We start from the raw sequence: 19,072 nt of genomic DNA, 5'->3' as shown, positions 1-19,072 counted from the left end.
GATGTGTTGTGAAGGTGTAGGCATCTGATGCTCCTGAAAACCTCTCCAACATACTGTTCATGGCCATGTCATTTTGTGGTAAAGACGTGAGGCCGTTGGCCATGGCTTGTGGTTGGGCTTTCCGTCAGCTGTGGCTGCCGAACCTTGAGAACACACTATAAGATTGGGTCAATTTCACGGCAAGAATATTTGTTAGATTATTGTCATCCACATTGACCAAAGATGTCAATGACAGCTGTTCAATGCGTGCTTCTGAATTGTCCGCCCCCTGCCTGATGTAATTTCGGATTAATAAAGCTGCTGATTTTTTGACTACACACGGGTGAGTGCCGCTGTTTGTGTTCTGTTCTACATTACTTCTATATTTTCTTTCTGTGTCTGTTCCCCTTTTTTTTTTGTGGACTGTATGTGTCCGCAAAAAAACTGAAGTTACTCCGTGTTCATTCCGTTTCTGTATGTCCATTTCGCAAAAAAATAGAACATGTCCTATTATTGTCCACATTACGGACAACGAAAGTACCGTTCTATTAGGGGCCGGCTGTTCTGTTCCGCAAACTACAGAATGCACACGGATGTCTTCTGTATTTTTTGCGGATCCGTGATTTGCGGACCGCAAAATACATACGGTTGTGTGCATGAGCCCTTAGTGTGTGAAAACTAACATGTCACTTCAATGGAGCTGCAAAAGATGAGGACAGCGCAACGTGTCAGTATGTCTGTTCCGTGCCATCCGCAAAAAAAATAGAATATGACCTATTCTGTGTTACGGACAAGGAGAGGACTGTTCTATTAGGCTAAATGCACACGATCAGGATTTGCGTGTGGAAAATCCGCACCGTAGGTCATGTACATTGTATCCTGTGAGAATTTGAAAATCTTATGCACACAATGCAGACTTTTTCAGTTCGGATTTTGACCTACGGTGCAGATTTTAAATTCCGCAGCATGTCGATTTTTTTTTTTTCTTGACCGGATTTTTTCCATTCACTTCAATGGGGAGAGTAAAATCTGCATCAAATCCACATGTAAATCCGCACCAATTAATGTGGATTGTCCCCGATTTCTCTGCGAACACCTGCGGATTCTCCACACATAAATCCTGAAGGCTAAATGCACATAATCAGGATTGCGTGCAGAAAATCCGCACCGTTGGTCATGAATAGAGATGAGCGAACTTCTGTTTTAAGTTCGGCGTCTAAAGTTCGGCTTCCGGTTAGCGGAGAATCCCGATCTGGAACCGGATATGGATTCCGACTTCCGTTGTGGTCCGTGGTAGCGGAATCAATAATGGCCGATTATTGATTCCGCTACCACGGACCACAACGGAAGTCGGAATCCATATCCGGTTCCAGATCGGGATTCTCCGCTAACCGGAAGCCGAACTTTAGACGCCGAACTTAAAACAGAAGTTCGCTCATCTCTAGTCATGAACATTGTATCCTATAAAAATTTGAAATTCTCAAATACGCGATGCATGTCAATTTATTTTATTTTTCCCGACCGGATTTCATGCAGATTTAGTTCAATGGAAAGAGTCAAATCCACACCAAATCTGCATCAAATCCAAACCAATTGATGTGGATTGTCCTCATGGATTTCAGTGCAGATTCTCCGCACATCAATGCTGATCGTGTGCATTTACCCTTAGGGTGGGTTCACACTAGCGTTATGGAGTCCGTTATGGCTTTCCGCTATAAGGGAAACCATAAGACGGAAGGGCGGATCCGCTGCCCATAGGCTTGCATTATGACGGAATGCAAAACAGACTCCTTTAAGCGGCATTCCGTTTGCTCTCCGTTCTAATAGAAGTCTATGGGAATCAAAATGGATCCGTCTGGTTCCAGTTATGCAAGACGGAAAACAAAGTCCTGTCGTCTTGCATAACGGGACCCAGACGAATCCGTTATGTTTTCCCATAGACTTCTAGTAGGACGGAAAGCAAACGGAATGCCTCTTAAAGGCTTCCGTTTTGCATTCCGTCATAATGCAAGTCTATGGTCAGCAAAACGGATCCGCCCTTCCCTCTTATGGATTTCGTTATGTTCCGTTATAACCCTGTTATAACGGAAAGCCATAACGGACTCCATAACGCTAGTGTGAACCCACCCTTATGAGCCGGACGTTCCACTCTGCAAAATGTGCAATGCACGCGACCGGTTTTAGTGTTTCGCGGATCCTAAATTTGCGTCCACAGCCGTGTGCATGAGCCCTAAGATTGTATTGTGTGATACTGTCTCACAGAATTAAAATGGTGTATCTAAGCCTATCATGTGCGATACAGCCTTATAGGTCTAGTGTATCTAAGCCTATCCTGTGTGGTATGTTCTTGGAGAACCAGAATATACTGGGTATCTAAGCCTATCCTGTGTGATACAGCCTTATAGGTCTAGTGTATCTAAGCCTATCCTGTGTGGTATGTTCTTGGAGAACCAGAATATACTGGGTATCTAAGCCTATCCTGTGTGATACAGCCTTATAGGTCTAGTGTATCTAAGCCTATCCTGTGTGGTATGTTCTTGGAGAACCAGAATATACTGGGTATCTAAGCCTATCCTGTGTGATACAGCCTTATAGGTCTAGTGTATCTAAGTCTATCCTGTGTGGTATGTTCTTGGAGAACCAGAATATACTGGGTATCTAAGCCTATTCTGTGTGATACAGCCCTGGGCAACGCTCTGTGCTGCTGTGCAGGTATTTTTCTCGCCCAGAAAACATCAGTTGCTAAATATTGCTACAATTAGATATGAAGTATCAGTTGCCCGTGCCCCCACGCCCACCTAACAAGGTAACGGTACCGTTGCTATGGTAACCACAGGCAGACAGATGCCCAGTTTGTCTCGCAGTCGGTCATTACTCTGTCCAGCAATAACAGCTTTACGTGAAAACCCTGATTGTTAACCCCCGAGGCCCCATTATCCACACCCAGCGTCCATCACTGCTATCTGAATGTCATCAGCTGGAAGGGGGGCACACCTGTGACCTCCATGGGAATCACCATCTCTCCTCCCCCGATAAGTAGACAACCCCTTTAAAATTCATACTGTACAAGCTAAAGCCCTCCATGGGCTCCGGTGCTTGAGTCATTTTCTTCTGTAAAATTCATTAGCCTTTTCTTAGTTATGTCCGTTTCTGGGAAAGCTGGGCGACAACCAATATGGCCATTTCCATAGAGATTTATTCCAGTCAGGGCAGAGCGATGTATCATTACATGAGGATATGCCAATCGGTTATCATGGAAAGCGGGGTGAGGACCTCTGTAAAAGCGGCCATGCTGGTGGTCACCCAGCTTTCCAAGCAGATCACGGCCTTGGACATCCCTCCTTAGAAAGATCAGATCCCAGCTTTATCTATGACCAATGTCCTATTACTGGGGGCTGTTCACGCCATCAGCTTGTCCTCAATGACACACGTCGCGGGATCACCGGAGCAGGAGCGCTGTAACAATCCATGTAATAAATGCATCAATAATTAACGAGGCCGGCGAGATTTATCTAATAAGAGACGAGGAAAATCAGTTCATCTATATTCTGTCTCTTCCAATCATGTTACTTCCCCGAACGTCTGACACCCCCAGAGATCAGTGACAGGAGACCCCCAAGCTTTCATGGCTCAGGAGATGCTCATAATCCACTATCAAGCCCTTGTCACTGTCCTTCAGGGGCCCACAAAGACCTGGGCTAGCCCTTCCCCCACCCCCCGCAGAGCAGGAGAGGGATGCTCCTATATGGAGATTTAAGACACTGGCAGGATATGCCACCCTTTTATTCTTTACCTGGAAACAGCGCCATATATACAGTTATGGCTGTGCCTGGTACTACAGTTCAGTCCCATTCCTTTAAATGGCATATGGTTGGGGACGGGGAGAGATTTAGCATTCATATTACAGCTCTAGTGATCATTACTGGAATATATCTAAAATATCCCTCCCAATGCCCGGGCCACTTGTATGGATTAAACTTACCTGCTCCCTGGAATCCGAGTCGCTCCGGATCCCTGCACGGCCGCCACTGCATCTCATGAGCCTCCTTGAGCAGCAGCCATGAAGGGATCCAGAGTGACATGGGTGCCGAGGAGCAGGTAAGCATAATCCATACAAGGGGCCCAGGCATTGTCACCAGAATTAACCCTATTAATGTCAGCTAAACCTAACTAGCCTATTCCTACTTTTATCTATGCCCCCGTTACGCCAGAAATCGAACTCTTATAATATGCTAATTCGCCTCTAGGAGGGGGGGGGGGCGTTGTTCCTGCTCCTAGAGGCTCCGTTCTCCCACCTTTTATTGCCTCCCTCCAAGTCCTGATTGACAGGGCCAGGCAGCGCTCGCATCTGTGCTCTGGTGAAATCTCGCGCAGTTCAGTATTTGGCGCAGGCGTGGTGAGGAAGCTGACAGCCTGCGAGCATCTTTCCCTCACCGTGCCTGAGCCGAATACTGAACGATGCGAGATTTCACCAGAGCACAGGGCTGGCAGACAGATGCGAGGACTGCCTGGCCCTGTCAATCAGGACCTGGAGGGAGGCGACAAAGGTGGGAGAACGGAGTCTCTAGGAGCAGGAACAACGCCCTCTCTGTGGGCACCCGCACTCTGGAAAAAGTCTATGGTGTACAATATGCCTTAGACTTTTACTGCCATTCATCAGCGCAGGCGCACTATGAACAGCACAGGCAGGCTATTATAGCTAAATAATAAAGTACATAGGGGGATATGCTATATTGGACTGTAGTATTCAGGTTAAATTGCTTTGTTGGCACTTTGCAATAAATAAGTGGGTTTTGGGTTGCAGTTTGGGCACTCTGCCTTTAAAAGGTTCACCATCACTGTCCTAATGCATCCTGAACGGATTGCTCTCCATTCAGAATGCATGGGGATATGCCTGATCAGTTCTTTTCCGGTATTGAGCCCCTAGGACGGAACTCTATGCCTGAAAAGAAAACCTCTAGTGTGAAAGTACCCTTAGCACTTTGGATTAGACTGCGGTGTAGGCTGTTTGGCCACTAGAGGTCAGCACACATGAAGACTAGCAAACGGTACATTTACATCTGTGTCATATTTTGGGCAGCCCCTGATCTGTCATATGACAGAAACCAACGGCACCCGAGAGACCTCACGGACTGTAATGGGTTCTGTGCAGATTCCATCAGGGAGTCTATCATTTTACCAGACAAAACAGCGCAACATGCTTCACTATTTTATCCTGCTTTTTTTTAACGGAATCTGCAACGAAGACCTCCCTAATGAAGTCTCCAACATAGATGAACATAGTTAATCATGATTATTTGCAGAGTTGTTTTGTTATTGACTTTACATGCACGGAGAATATAAAAATGAAAAAAAAATGCAATAAGTGTATATTTATTGGTTTGGGTAAAAGTTATAGCGTTTACAAACTATGGTGCAAAAATGTGAATTTACGCACTTTGACTTTCTGAGCACCTGTCATGTTTCCTGAGGTTCTACAATGCCCAGACACTACCAACACCCCACAAATGACCCCATTTCGGAAAGTAGACACCCTAAGGTATTCGCTCATGGGCATAGTGAGTTCATGGAAGTTTTTATTTTTTGTCACAAGTTAGCGGAAAATATTTTTTTTTTTTTTTTTTTTTTTTCTTACAAATTCTCATATTCCGCTAACTTGTGACAAAAAATAGAATTTTACATGAATCCCTCACCATATCCCTCACAAAATACCTTGGGGTATCTTCTTTCCAAAATGGGGTCACTTGTGGGGTATTTATACTGCCCTGGCATTTTAGGGGACCTAAAGCGTGAGAAGTAGTTTGGAATCCAAATGCGTAAAAAATGCCCTGTGAAATCCTAAAGGTGCTCTTTAGAATTTGGGCCCCTTTGCGCACCTAGGCTGCAAAAAAGTGTTGCACATATGGTATCGCTGTACTCAGGAGAAGTAGGGCAATGTGTTTTGGGGTGTATTTTTACATATGCCCATGCTGGGTTACCACATGTGGGACCCTTTTTTGCAGCCTAGGTGCGCAAAGGGGCCCAAATTCCAATGAGTATCTTTTAGGAGGGCATTTGGATTCTCACGCTTTAGGGCCCCTAAAATGCCAGGGCAGTATAAATACCCCACATGTGACCCTATTTTGGAAAGAAGACACCCCAAGGTATTCTGTGAGGGGCATGGCGAGTTCATCGAAGTTTTTATTTTTTTTTGGCACAAGTTAGCGGAAATTGATTTTTTTTGTTTTTTCTCACAAAGTCTCCCTTTCCGCTAACTTGTGACAAAAAGTTCAATCTTTCATGGACTCAATATGCCCCTCAGCGAATACCTTGGGGTGTCTACTTTCCGAAATGGGGTCATTTATGGGGTGTGTTTACTGTTCTGACATTTTGGGCGGGGCTAAATTGTGAGCAACCCTGTAAAGCCTAAAAGTTCTCGTTGGACTTTCGGCCCCTTTACGCACCTAGGCTGCAAAAAGGTGTCACACATGTGGTATCGCCGTACTCAGGAGAAGTTGGGCAATGTGTTTTGGGGTGTATTTTTACATATACCCATGCTGGGTGAGAGAAATATCTCTGTAAAAGACAACTTTTCCAATTTTTTTATACAAAGTTGTCATTTTACAGAGATATTTATCTCACCCAGCATGGGTATATGTAAAAATACACCCCAAAACACATTGCCCTACTTCTCCTGAGTACAGCGATACCACATGTGGGACACTTTTTTGCAGCCTAGGTGCGCAAAGGGGCCCAAATTCCAATGAGTACCTTTTAGGAGGGCATTTTTAGGCATTTGGATTCCAGACTTCTTCTCATGCTTTAGGGCCCCTAAAATACCAGGGCAGTATAAATACCCCACATGTAACCCCATTTTGGAAAGAAGACACCCCAAGGTATTCCGTGAGGGGCATGGCGAGTTCATAGAAGATATTTTTTTTTTTTTGCACAAGTTAGCGAAAAATGATTTTGTAAGAGGAAAAAAAAAAACATTTTCCTCTAACTTGTGCCAAAAAAATAAATATTCTAGGAACTCGCCATGCCCCTCACGGAATACCTTGGGGTGTCTTCTTTCCAAAATGGGGTCACTTATGGGGTATTTATACTGCCCTGGCATTTTAGGGGCCCTAAAGCGTGAGAAGAAGTCTGGAATATAAATGTCTAAAAAATTTTACGCATTTGGATTCTAAAAAATCTTCTATGACCTCACCATGCCCCTCAAAAGTGATCTTTATAGCGCCGCTGTCACTGAGGTGGAAAGGACTGAACGCAAGTGCGTTCTTTTGTAGAACGCGTTTATTGTAGAGCCTATAGAACATGTCCTATTCTTGTCCGCAAAAAGGCATTTTCTATATACAGACGTGGACAAAATTGTTGGTACCCTTTGGTCAATGAAAGAAAAAGTCACAATGGTCACAGAAATAACTTTAATCTGACAAAAGTAATAATAAATTAAAATTCTATAAATGTTAACCAATGAAAGTCAGACATTGTTTTTCAACCATGCTTCAACAGAATTATGTAAAAAAATAAACTCATGAAACAGGCATGGACAAAAATGATGGTACCCCTAACTTAATATTTTGTTGCGCAACCTTTTGAGGCAATCACTGCAATCAAACGCTTCCTGTAACTGTCAATGAGACATCTGCACCTCTCAGCAGGTATTTTGGCCCACTCCTCATGAGCAAACTGCTCCAGTTGTGTCCGGTTTGAAGGGTGCCTTTTCCAGACTGCATGTTTCAGGTCCTTCCAAAGATGCTCAATAGGATTGAGGTCAGGGCTCATAGAAGGCCACTTTAGAATAGTCCAATTTTTTCCTCTTAGCCATTCTTGGGTGTTTTTAGCGGTGTGTTTTGGGTCATTGTCCTGTTGCAAGACCCATGACCTGCGACTGAGACCAAGCTTTCTGACACTGGCTAGTACATTTCTCTCTAGAATTCCTTGATAGTCTTGAGATTTCATTGTACCCTGCACAGATTCAAGACACCCTGTGCCAGACGCAGCAAAGCAGCCCCAGAACATAACAGAGCCTCCTCCATGTTTCACAGTAGGGACAGTGTTCTTTTCTTGATATGCTTCATTTTTTCGTCTGTGAACATACAGCTGATGTGCCTTGGCAAAAACTTCGATTTTTGTCTCATCTGTCCACAGGACATTCTCCCAGAAGCTTTGTGGCTTGTCAACATGTAGTTTGGCATATTCCAGTCTTGCTTTTTTATGATTCGTTTTCAACAATGGTGTCCTCCTTGGTCGTCTCCCATGTAGTCCACTTTGGCTCAAACAACGACGGATGGTGCGATCTGACACTGATGTTCCTTGAGCATGAAGTTCACCTTGAATCTCTTTAGAAGTCTTTCTAGGCTCTTTTGTTACCATTCGGATTATCCGTCTCTTAGATTTGTCATCAATTTTCCTCCTGCGGCCACGTCCAGGGAGGTTGGCTACAGTCCCATGGATCTTAAACTTATGAATAATATGTGCAACTGTACTCACAGGAACATCTAGTTGCTTGGAGATGGTCTTATAGCCTTTACCTTTAACATGCTTGTCTATAATTTTCTTTCTGATCTCTTGAGACAGCTCTTTCCTTTGCTTCCTCTGGTCCATGTCGAGTGTGGTACACACCATATCACCAAACAACACAGTGATTACCTGGAGCCATATATATAGGCCCAATGGCTGATTACAAGGTTGTAGACACCTGTGATGCTAATTAGTGGACACACCTTGAATTAACATGTCCCTTTGGTCACATTATGTTCTGTGTTTTCTAGGGGTACCATCATTTTTGTCCATGCCTGTTTCATGAGTTTATTTTTTTACATAATTCTGTTGAAGCATGGTTGAAAAACAATGTCTGACTTTCATTGGTTAACATTTATAGAATTTTAATTTATTATTACTTTTGTCAGATTAAAGTTATTTCTGTGACCATTGTGACTTTTTCTTTCATTGACCAAAGGGTACCAACAATTTTGTCCACGTCTGTAGTTCTGGCAATGTGCGGATCCGCAAAATGCGGAAAGCACATTGCCGGTGTCCGTGTTTTGCAGATCCGCGGTGTCCGTGTTTTGCGGATCCTCAAAACACATACGGACATCTGAATGGAGCCTTACAGGGGGGTGATCAATGACAGGGGGGTGATCAGGGGGTTAATAAGGGGTTAATAAGTGACGGGGGGGGGGTGAAGTGTAGTTTGGTGCTACTTATTACAGAGCTGCCTGTGTCATCTGGTGGTCGGTCCAAGCAAAAGGGACCACCAGAGGACCAGGTAGCAGGTATATCAGACGCTGTTAACAAAGCAGCGTCTGATATACCTTTCAAGGGTTAAATAAATCGCATCTACAGCCTGCCAGCGAATGATCGCCGCTGGCAGGCTGTAGATCCACTGGTTTACCGTCCGATCGCGAGATGATGCGCCGGCGCGTCCAAGAGGAATAACCAGGCCGCCGCCAGGACGCAATCCTGCGTTCGGCGGTCCTGAGGTGGTTAAATAATACACTGTTATTGAACATAATGTGGTGTAATAAGATCCTACACACAGAATTTTAGCCTAAAATCATCCATGAAAGGATTTATTCCAAGGTGCTGCAAGAATTTTTTGACAGAAAGTTTGGACATAAAAAGCAGAACGATCATCTCTCCTGATACCATGAACTTTATATTTTGGAGCTCGAAGCTACAGTTGTGGTCCACAGGTAGCAATGCATCCAAAATTCGGGGGAATCAGCGCTTTGCTAAAATTCGAAGTTTGTTATATTTTAACATAAAATTAAAATACAATCACCTACTAATCATGTAGGTTGCATACAAAATGTGTAGATGATTGTATTTTAATTTTAACATAAAAACATAGAATGTGTCGGCAGATAACATTTGGCCCATCGAGTCTGCCCAATATACTGAATACTATGGATAGCCCCTGGCCCTATCTTATATGAAGGATGGCCTTATGCCTATCCCATGCATGCTTAAACTCCTCCACTGTATTTGCAGCTACCACTTCTGCAGGAAGGCTATCCCATGCATCCAATACTCTCTCAGTAAAGTAATACTTCCTGATATTACTTTTAAACCTTTGCCCCTCTAATTTAAAACGATGTCCTCTTGTAGCAGTTTTTCTTCTTTTAAATATTCTCTCCTATTTTACCTTGTTGATTCCCTTTATGTATTTAAAAGTTTCTATCATATCCCCTCTGTCTCGTCTTTCTTCCAAGCTATACATGTTAAGGTCCTTTAATCTTTCCTGGAAAGTTTTATCCTGCAATCCATGTACCAGTTTAGTAGCTCTTCTTTGAACTCTCTCCAAAGTATCAATATCCTTCTGGAGATATGGTCTCCAGTACTGAGCACAATACTCCAAATTAGGTCTCACTAGTGCTCTGTAGAGCGGCATGAGCACCTCCCTCTTTCTACTGGTAATTCCTCTCCCTATACACCCAAGCATTCTGCTAGCATTTCCTGCTGCTCTATGACATTGTCTGCCTACCTTTAAGTCTTCTGAAATAATGACCCCTAAATCCCTTTGCTCAGATACTAAGGTTAGGACTGTATCACTGATTTTATATTCTGCTCTTGGGTTTTTACGCCCCAGGTGCATTATCTTGCACTTATCAACATGAAATTTTAGTTGCCAGATTTTGGACCATTCCTCTAGTTTTCCTAAGTCCTTTTCCATTTGGTGTATCCCTCCAGGAACATCAATCCTGTTACAAATCTTTGTGTCATCAGCAAAAAGACACACCTTACTATCGAGGCCTTCTGCAATTTCGCTGATAAAAATATTAAACAATATGGGTCCCAGAACAGATCCCTGAGGTACCCCACTGGTAACAAGACCATGGTCTGAATATACTCCATTGACTACAACCCTCTGTTGTCTGTCCCTCAGCCACTGCCTAATCCATTCAACAATATGGGAGTCCAAGCCCAAAGACTGCACTTTATTGATTAGCCTTCTATGTGGGACAGTATTAAAAGCCTTACCAAAGTCTAGATAAGCGATGTCTACTGCACCTCCGCCATCTATTTTAGTCACCCAATCAAAAAAATCTATAAGATTAGTTTGACATGATCTCCCTGAATTAAACCCATGCTGTTTTTCATCTTTCAATCCATGGGATTTTAGATTTTCCACAATCCTCTCCTTAATTATGGTTTCCATTAATTTCCCCACTATTGATGTCAGGCTTACTGGCCTATAGTTGCCCGATTCCTACTACCTTTCTTGTGAATGGGCACAACATTTGCTAATTTCCAATCTTCTGGGACGACTCCTGTTACCAGTGATTAATTAAATAAATCTGTTAATGGTTTTGCTAGTTCACCGCTGAGCTCTTTTAATAGCTTTGGGTGTATCCCATCAGGCCCCTGTGACTTATTTGTATAAATTTTAGACAGCTGACTTAGAACCTCTTCCTCTGTAAAGACACATGCATCAAAAGATTCATTAGTCTTCCTTCCTAACTGAGGTCCTTTTCCTTAATTTTCCTTTGTAAAAACTTAACAGAAGTATTCATTGAGGCAGTCAGCTAGTTCTTTATCTTCTTCCATATACCTTCCTTCTTTTGTTTTTAACTTGATAATTCCTTGTTTTAATTTCCTTTTTTCACTGACTGAGCTAATTTCTCTTCTGCCTGTGCTTTAGAAGTTCTTATAACTTGCTTGGCCTCTCTCTGCCTAATCTTATAAATTTCCCTGTCATCCTGGGGTTTTTTTTGTTGTTGTTTTTTTATAATTACTAAATGCTATCTTTTTGTTTTTGATGATTTTGGCCACTTCTGCTGAGTACCACAGTGGTCTCTTCCTTTTTTTGCTTTTACTGACAAGCCTAATGCAATTATCTGTTGCCTTCAATAGTGCCACTTTTAAGTAGTCCCATTTCTCCTGGACTCGATTTAAACTGTTCCAGTCTGATAGGGACTCGTGTACCACTAATCTAATCTAATTTTAGAAATAAAATATTGTTATTTTGTTATATGTGACCTAAGCTATAACAAACTTGGAATTTGAAACATTTTGAATAGGATAAATATAAAGATGGCATTAATTATAAGGACCAGCATGAAGTGGCATTCCTGATAAGACAGAGCATGAAGATGGAATTCTTGATGGAATTCCTAATAAGGCCTCATGCACATGCCATTGTGCAGCCATTCCAATTTGCGGTCCCCAATGCACGGGCAGCGTCCGTGCGGCGGCCGAGACAAATGGAGACCCATTCAACTTGAATGGGTCCGTGATCCGTCCACACTGCACAAAAATAGAACATGTTCTATTTTTTTGCGGTGCGGAGGCACAGACAGAAACACCCCTGGAAGCACTCTGTAGTGCTTACGTGGGCTACCGTGAATGGGTCTGCATCCGTGATGTGGGGAGCACACGGCTGGTGCCCGCATATTGTGGACCTGCTGTTTGCGGGCCGCAATACGGCCACGACCGGGCAACAGCCGTGTGCATGAGCCCTAAGGCTGAACATGGAGATTACGGAGCCTGAAGATGGTTTCCTGATCAGGCAGAGCCTGAAGATGGTTTCCTGATCAGGCAGATGCTGAAGATGGTTTCCTGATCAGGCAGACCCTGAAGATGGTTTCCTCATAAGTCAGAGCCTGAAGATGGTTTCCTGATAAGGCAGAGCCTGAAGATGGTTTCCTGATAAGGCAGAGCCTGAAGATGGTTTAATGATATCAAGCAGAGCCTAAAGATGGTTTAATGATATTAAGCAGAGCCTAAAGATGGTTTAATGATAAGGCAGAGCCTGAAGATGGTTTCCTAAGAAGGAAGAGTGTGATTGTTTCCTGATAAGGCAGAGCATGAAGATGGTTTAATGATAAGGCAGAGACTGGAGATTGTTTCCTGATAAGGCAGAGTCTGGAGATAGTTACAAACCAAAAAAGACAAGGTGGCATTAGCAGGAGGTGCTCAAACCCACATGCAGTCGTGCATATATACAGGGGAGCAAATCCTGCACTTGTGGCCCGTTGCTAATGGCGATCCCCAGCAAAATGCATACGGTGGAGGATGCCCGCAGCGAACCACAAGTACCACAATAGACATCTCACACAAGGTAACAAGTGCGGATGTAATAATCAATATAACAAAACAACAACAAAGAGTCTGGAGATAGCACTAAGCTATATTATAGGATTAGCCAGAACACAAAGCTTTCCACATAAAGCAGAGCATGAAGACATTTATTTATTTTATGCATTTATATATCGCTACTGTGTTCTTCAGCACTTTACAGAAATTAGCATCAAGCTGTCCCCAATTGGGCTCACAGCCTAAAGTCCCTATCAGTATGTCTTTGGAGTGTGGGAGGAAACCCACGCAAACACAGGGAGAACATAGAAATTCTATGCAGATGTTGTCCTTGGTCAGAATTAAAACCTAGGACCCCAGTGCTGCAAGGCACTAGTGCTACCCACTGAGCTGCCCAGACATTGTTCTTGGTAAGGCTTAGCATAAAGATGTCATTCCTGATAAGGCACAAATGAAGATGCCATGTATGACGAGGCATGAATATATATATGTTGCTATTTAAAAGTTAGCATGGGGCTGGGGCACAGATCAGGTCACTGATCAGCTCTACCTTCAATAACTGGTTTAATTGCCTGTGTCCTGCTCAGCCTGGGGGGAGATATTACCCCCACCAAGATTCAGGCTTAGGGAATTACAGGTCACTGTCCAGATGTCCAGACAGATGTGCTTACCCCCAGCCTTCCACCCCAGGGCTCAGGGTTTGCCGGAGGATGGAGGGGCAGTCACAACTTCCAGATCCTGTCATCTTTTTGTCTTCTCTGCACATTCTTTGTTAGCTCCTTTCTCATTCTCAGTGGAGATGAGCACAGGTATCTCTCTCATATCTATATACATTGATACATTATTATATACATTTCTGCCTTGTATGCACAACAAACCACTGGGGACCTGTATCCCTATGAATTCTCTTTAAAAAATAATACAGAGTGTGAGCTCTTGGGACAAGCTCCTGTGTGCCCATTATTACAAGAGTCAGTGTGGTGTCATGAACTCTTTTGAACTCTCTTATCACTAGTCTCATCTCCTCCCCATCCATCTGGGTACCTACAGCTGATATTTTAGGATCCATAACCCCCCTCCCTATGTCCTCTCTATCCTCCTCCTCCACTCCTCCCTGCCCCTCCTACAGCTCTACCCTCATCTCCCCTGCTGATGCTGAAGAGGATTTTAGTGGAGCTGAAGACAGGTAGACAAGGAGGAGAAGACAGAAGAAGAGTCAGAGCTCCAGGGTCTGGTAAGTCTATGAGTCCTTCACCCCCATGTATATATTGCATTACTCTTGCTTTGTCTTTATTTGATATTTGACCATATCTCCCTCCTGAACTCCCCAGTTACATCTTGTGCTTACACTTTTAAATTCCCAGCACCCCTCTTCCCATAGTGCCTGGCATAAGTGCTACACCCTCAGCTTCTTTGGACATTTAACATTCAGTTCACTCCACTAGTACATTATTGATGGCAGGTAGGTTGTAGTAATGATCTTATCTCTCTTTCCTTCTGTTGCAATCCTTCTGTCTTTTGTATAAAGGGGGGTGGGGGACTCCTAGAAATCTTAAGTATCATTACTCTTGTTTAACATGGGGAAAGCTGGCAGGATTTGGCTAATTCTTATAGAAGCAGAGTTAATTATTTTATCCACCCATATATTTTGCACACTGTAAATAGTCAAAATAATGTTGTAGACTTTATCTATAAAACCAAAGAGACCATTAGGTTACCTTTGTGAGTTGTGCCAAATGACAAGCTCAACCCTTCTACATCTGAAGGTTTCTAATATTAATGTTAGGCTGGGGCTGTCTGGTCTGTGCCTCGGAGTTTATATTAGGTTAACATACTGTATAGTGTGGTAGAAAGAATTGATTTTATGTCATAAAAAAACACTTTTATTTTATACTGAGCAGTTTTTGAAAGATTTGATATATAAAAGAAGTAAATGTAACATAAAATATACAAAATCTATACAAATACAGATGTAAAAATACATATACAACATAATATATATATAAAATGATCAAATAAAAGTATATAGTAACATAATAAATGAAGAAAAATCTATAAAAAAATTAAAACAGTATTAAAGAATATGAGCAATAAAAGCAAAACCAGTAATAATAATAATGATTAAAATAACATAATTATTGAAGGTAATAGGATTGGGGCATAGAAGGGATGAACTGAACAGTGAAGGACTTCTGATTGCTAATGATTTTGGATAAACAGAAATCTATTCTGTAATATCTTTAGAAAAATGCATCAGACATTTTGTAAGTATAACCCCCCTCCCACGCAGACATACCCACAGCCTCTATAATAGCCTCTAGTCTTCCCAGTTTAATGGGGTTAAGTTAACCTCATCCACCCCAAACATGGGAGAGTGTCACCTCACAATCCAGGAGAGGATCATCCTCAAATTGTCAGCACACAGGTTACAATTCTCTAGAGTTATAGTATTGATTGGGGTACGTGACCTCCCTTCACTCGACCAAACCAGTGAAGAACAGCCCCAACCATTATCTCTCCACCAAACATTACAGTTTTCTCTACCCATTAGGGAAGGAAGCCTTCTCCTGACATACATCTAATCCAGATTCTTCCATCAGACAGGAGATGGTGAGGAATGTTTTTCCACTGCTCTACTGTCTAATGGGGGCGGCTTCACACCAGTCCGGCCAATGCTTGGTATCATGCATGGTGATCTTAGGCTTGTGTGTAGCTTCTCAACCATGGAGACCCCAGTTTATGATGTTCCTAATGAAGAGTACCTGCTGTTGTTGCTACCAGGCAAGGAGCACTCTATCAGGACTGAAATGAGACAAACTGACTTTTTGGAAAGGAGGCATCTTGTGGCAGTGGTGCCATGTTGAAAGCCACTGAGCCTATTAGGAATACATGACTGTATTTTGCACTGGTGGATTTTATACACCTGTTAGCGCTGGGAATAGCTGATATGGCTATATCCACTAACAATCTATATACACATAGGTTTGTCTGTAGGTTTGTGTGGGTCTATGTGTGCCCTTGGTCTGTCATCTGTTCTGGTCACTGATCTTGTTCCACTCCACTGCCAGGGACCATCATGACCTCCAAGACAAAGTCCTAGAACCAGAGTATGGGTCCCATGGAGTCAGGCATTGTGATTCTTACTTTAGGGAATTACATAGAAATATAGACATAGAATGTGTCTGCTGATAAGGACCATTTGGCCCATCTAGTCTGCCCAATATACTGAATACTATGACCTCATCGTATCCCAAATACAGTGTCCGCCCTTCCCCCTCTTTTAGCCAGAGAAGCACTATCAACTGTGACTATTAAATTCATGTAAGGCGTCATCATGTAAGGCTTCAAATGGTGTATAATAATAGCTGATTAAGGTGGGTTCTGACAGCAGGACCCCCACAAGTCAGCTTATCTGCTAACCAAAAATAGTCAGAGATCTGGCCAAATGCAACAATATAAAAGAGGAAAATAACCTTAAGCTTATCAGCTTTTCCCTCTTTCCCCTCAATGCTAAAGGGTATTCACAGGTACTCAAAGGCGGACACATACCTACTGATGGTTTCCTAGCAACAACAACAGTTTGCAGCGCTGGTACTTGTGCCAACATTGCTTAAAGGGGTTGTCTGAATTAATTATTTTTAAAAGACGGTGAAGCTATTAAAATAATAAAATAAAACGTATACTTACCATCCCAAGCCTCCTGTGTTCCTGCATTGCTGCACCTTTCTCCCTGATGGGCTTTGTTTTCATGACTGCATTTGGGTTGTGCTAGAATATAATATGTGAGTCCTTCAGCCAATCACAGGTGATTGGCTGCAGTAGTCACATGTGTTATACGGGCACACCACCGGGGCAGCCAAAACATGACATCATGGCTGCAATGTCAGGAAACCTTGGTGCACAAGCACTGGAATGGAGGAGGTTCTGAAAGTATTATTATTTTCCCTGATTTTAAGAAAATAATAACTTGGACAACCCCTTTAAGGTAATGATATGATGCCCACAAAAGTTTTTGTCCTCCAAGCATGGCCTTTGGGCTGCACATAGTTTTTTACCTAATAAAGAAGGGGGTGTCTAAAGTGGGAATTACCACCCTCCACACTCTCAACATGCCTAAGAATTTTTGAATGTGTTAACCTCCAGTTTAAAGGGGTCGTCCAACCAAGAATGAACTTCTAAGGCCAGGAATGGCCAACCTGAGGCTTTCCAGCTGTTGCAAAATGACAACCCCCATCATGTCCAGACAGTGTACAGCTATCAGCCTACAGCAGGGCATGGTGGGAGTTGTAGTTTTACAACAGCTGGAGAGCCGCAGGTTGGCCATGCCTGTTGTAGGCTATGTTCACATGGCAGATTCTGCCACGGATATCAGCATGGATTCTGCACCGAAAACCGCTCAGCATCCACACTGATACCACCTCCCATCGTTTTCAGTGGGAGTTTCCAGACCACAGGACTCCCTCTGTTGGAGTCTGCTCGCGGTTTAGCTCCATTCAGTGGTGCTAAATCGCATACAAGTCAGTGGCACTGAAATTGAAGAACTGAGGCAGAAACCGTGTCCCCGATTGTGGTGGATTGTGAATATTGCCTATGGGCTCAGGCACCCAAGAAAATTTTAAGCAGTGCAAGTTTCGTCAGTGAAAAACTGGGATTCCAGTACATATTTTTCGGCCACAGGTGAAGGCACCCTAAGGCTACCTGTACACACGTGTGTTTTCCTCTCAGATTTCCGTGCAAAAAAAAAAAAAAAATGCAGTGTTATACAGCACCAGCAAAGTGTAGGAGATTAGACAAATATCATGTACACTTTGCTTTTTCGTTTCGTGCGGAAATTGACCTGCCGCGCGGATTCTGAAGTTTGGAGCAGGTTGATTGTTTGTGCGGTTCTTATGTGCAAGAGTGAGATCTACAGAAAAAACACATTAAATACGCACCAAAAATCGTAAGTAACACATGTGGATTTTAGTGTGGATTTGGTGCAGAGACACCCAAAAATCTGCGCAGAAATTCATGCGGAATTTTTGCAAGACGTGTACAGGTAGCCTGGTAGATCATAGCGATGTGTGGCCTATCAGCTATCTAAAACATCTATTTTGGGTGTATTTCCCCTTTAAGAAGATACTGTTGGAACAAAGGAACATCTTTCTGACAATACCTCTATGGATCCAGCAAATTGCTTAACTCAGCGTCAGCGTCAACATCTGACACCCGACCCCCTCCCTGCCACGCACACAAAGTCACTAGAGAGCGGCTTACACAGATGATCTGGCTATAGACCTGCTCCCCTCCCCCGTATACAGCCACATATTGATTATGTAAATGTCACGTGATTTTCTGGAGGGTGATATTGGATGTGCCTGTATCTCTAGAATACTGCTGAAGCATCCAGTTACTAGATATTACACTATTATGCACAGTACCGGAGGGGGTCGGGATCGGACCAGGGCTACCTCTATGGGGTCTGTAAGTCCTGGAGTTTTCTCCAGTTTCTTTGGTCCAAGAACCCAAATCCATTTTAATAGATTAATTGGCTTTCTAAGAAAACAGACCCAAGGGAACATTTTAAGGGAAAATGTGATTGTCACATTGTCAATAGTGCTGCATTCACATGGTGCAGTTACTTATGTGTTTTGCTGTAATTGTGCGTCTACTGCAAGCATTGTCGGACTGAAGTCCCTTGGACCTTAGTGGCCCAGTTTTATTAGGGCCCATTATTATCAGAGCTTGGGCCTACTGATGGATCCTCTGGTACTCTGGTCCAGTCCGACCCTGACCACAACGACAGAATGTGATTTGATGATACTGGAGAAGATTTATCAAAACTGGTGTAAAGAAAAACTGGCTTAGGCTACTTTCACACTTGCGTTCGGGGTTCCGCTTGTGAGTTCAGAACGGATCCGTTTGCATTACCATGAACAAAAAAATAATAATTTTTTCATGATAGTGCAAACGGATCCGTTTTGACTTTACATTGAAAGTCAATGGGGGACAGATCCGTTTGAAAATTGAGCCATACTGTGTCAACTTCAAACGGATCCGTCCCCATTGACTTACATTGTAAGTCTGGACG

General features: G+C 43.1%; 1 protein-coding gene across 2 annotated transcripts in view; it reads left to right on the top strand.

The window, feature by feature from the left end:
• Positions 1–19,072, top strand: part of DRAXIN (dorsal inhibitory axon guidance protein) — a 67,447-nt gene that overhangs the window by 4,072 nt on the left and 44,303 nt on the right. The window contains exon 1 of one of the 2 annotated variants that reach the window (XM_044278323.1): positions 14,129–14,236. The exons of the other annotated variant lie outside the window; for it this stretch is intronic. Within the exon in view, the coding sequence (XP_044134258.1) occupies positions 14,155–14,236 (82 nt within the window). The 5' untranslated portion in view covers positions 14,129–14,154. Of the gene's footprint in view, positions 1–14,128; positions 14,237–19,072 lie in introns of those variants that run through there. 2 annotated transcript variants of the gene reach the window in all.

The sequence above is a fragment of the Bufo gargarizans genome, chromosome 2 (genome assembly GCF_014858855.1).
Source record: "Bufo gargarizans isolate SCDJY-AF-19 chromosome 2, ASM1485885v1, whole genome shotgun sequence".
Lineage (NCBI taxonomy): Eukaryota > Metazoa > Chordata > Amphibia > Anura > Bufonidae > Bufo > Bufo gargarizans.
This window is presented reverse-complemented; position numbering and strand designations above follow the sequence as displayed.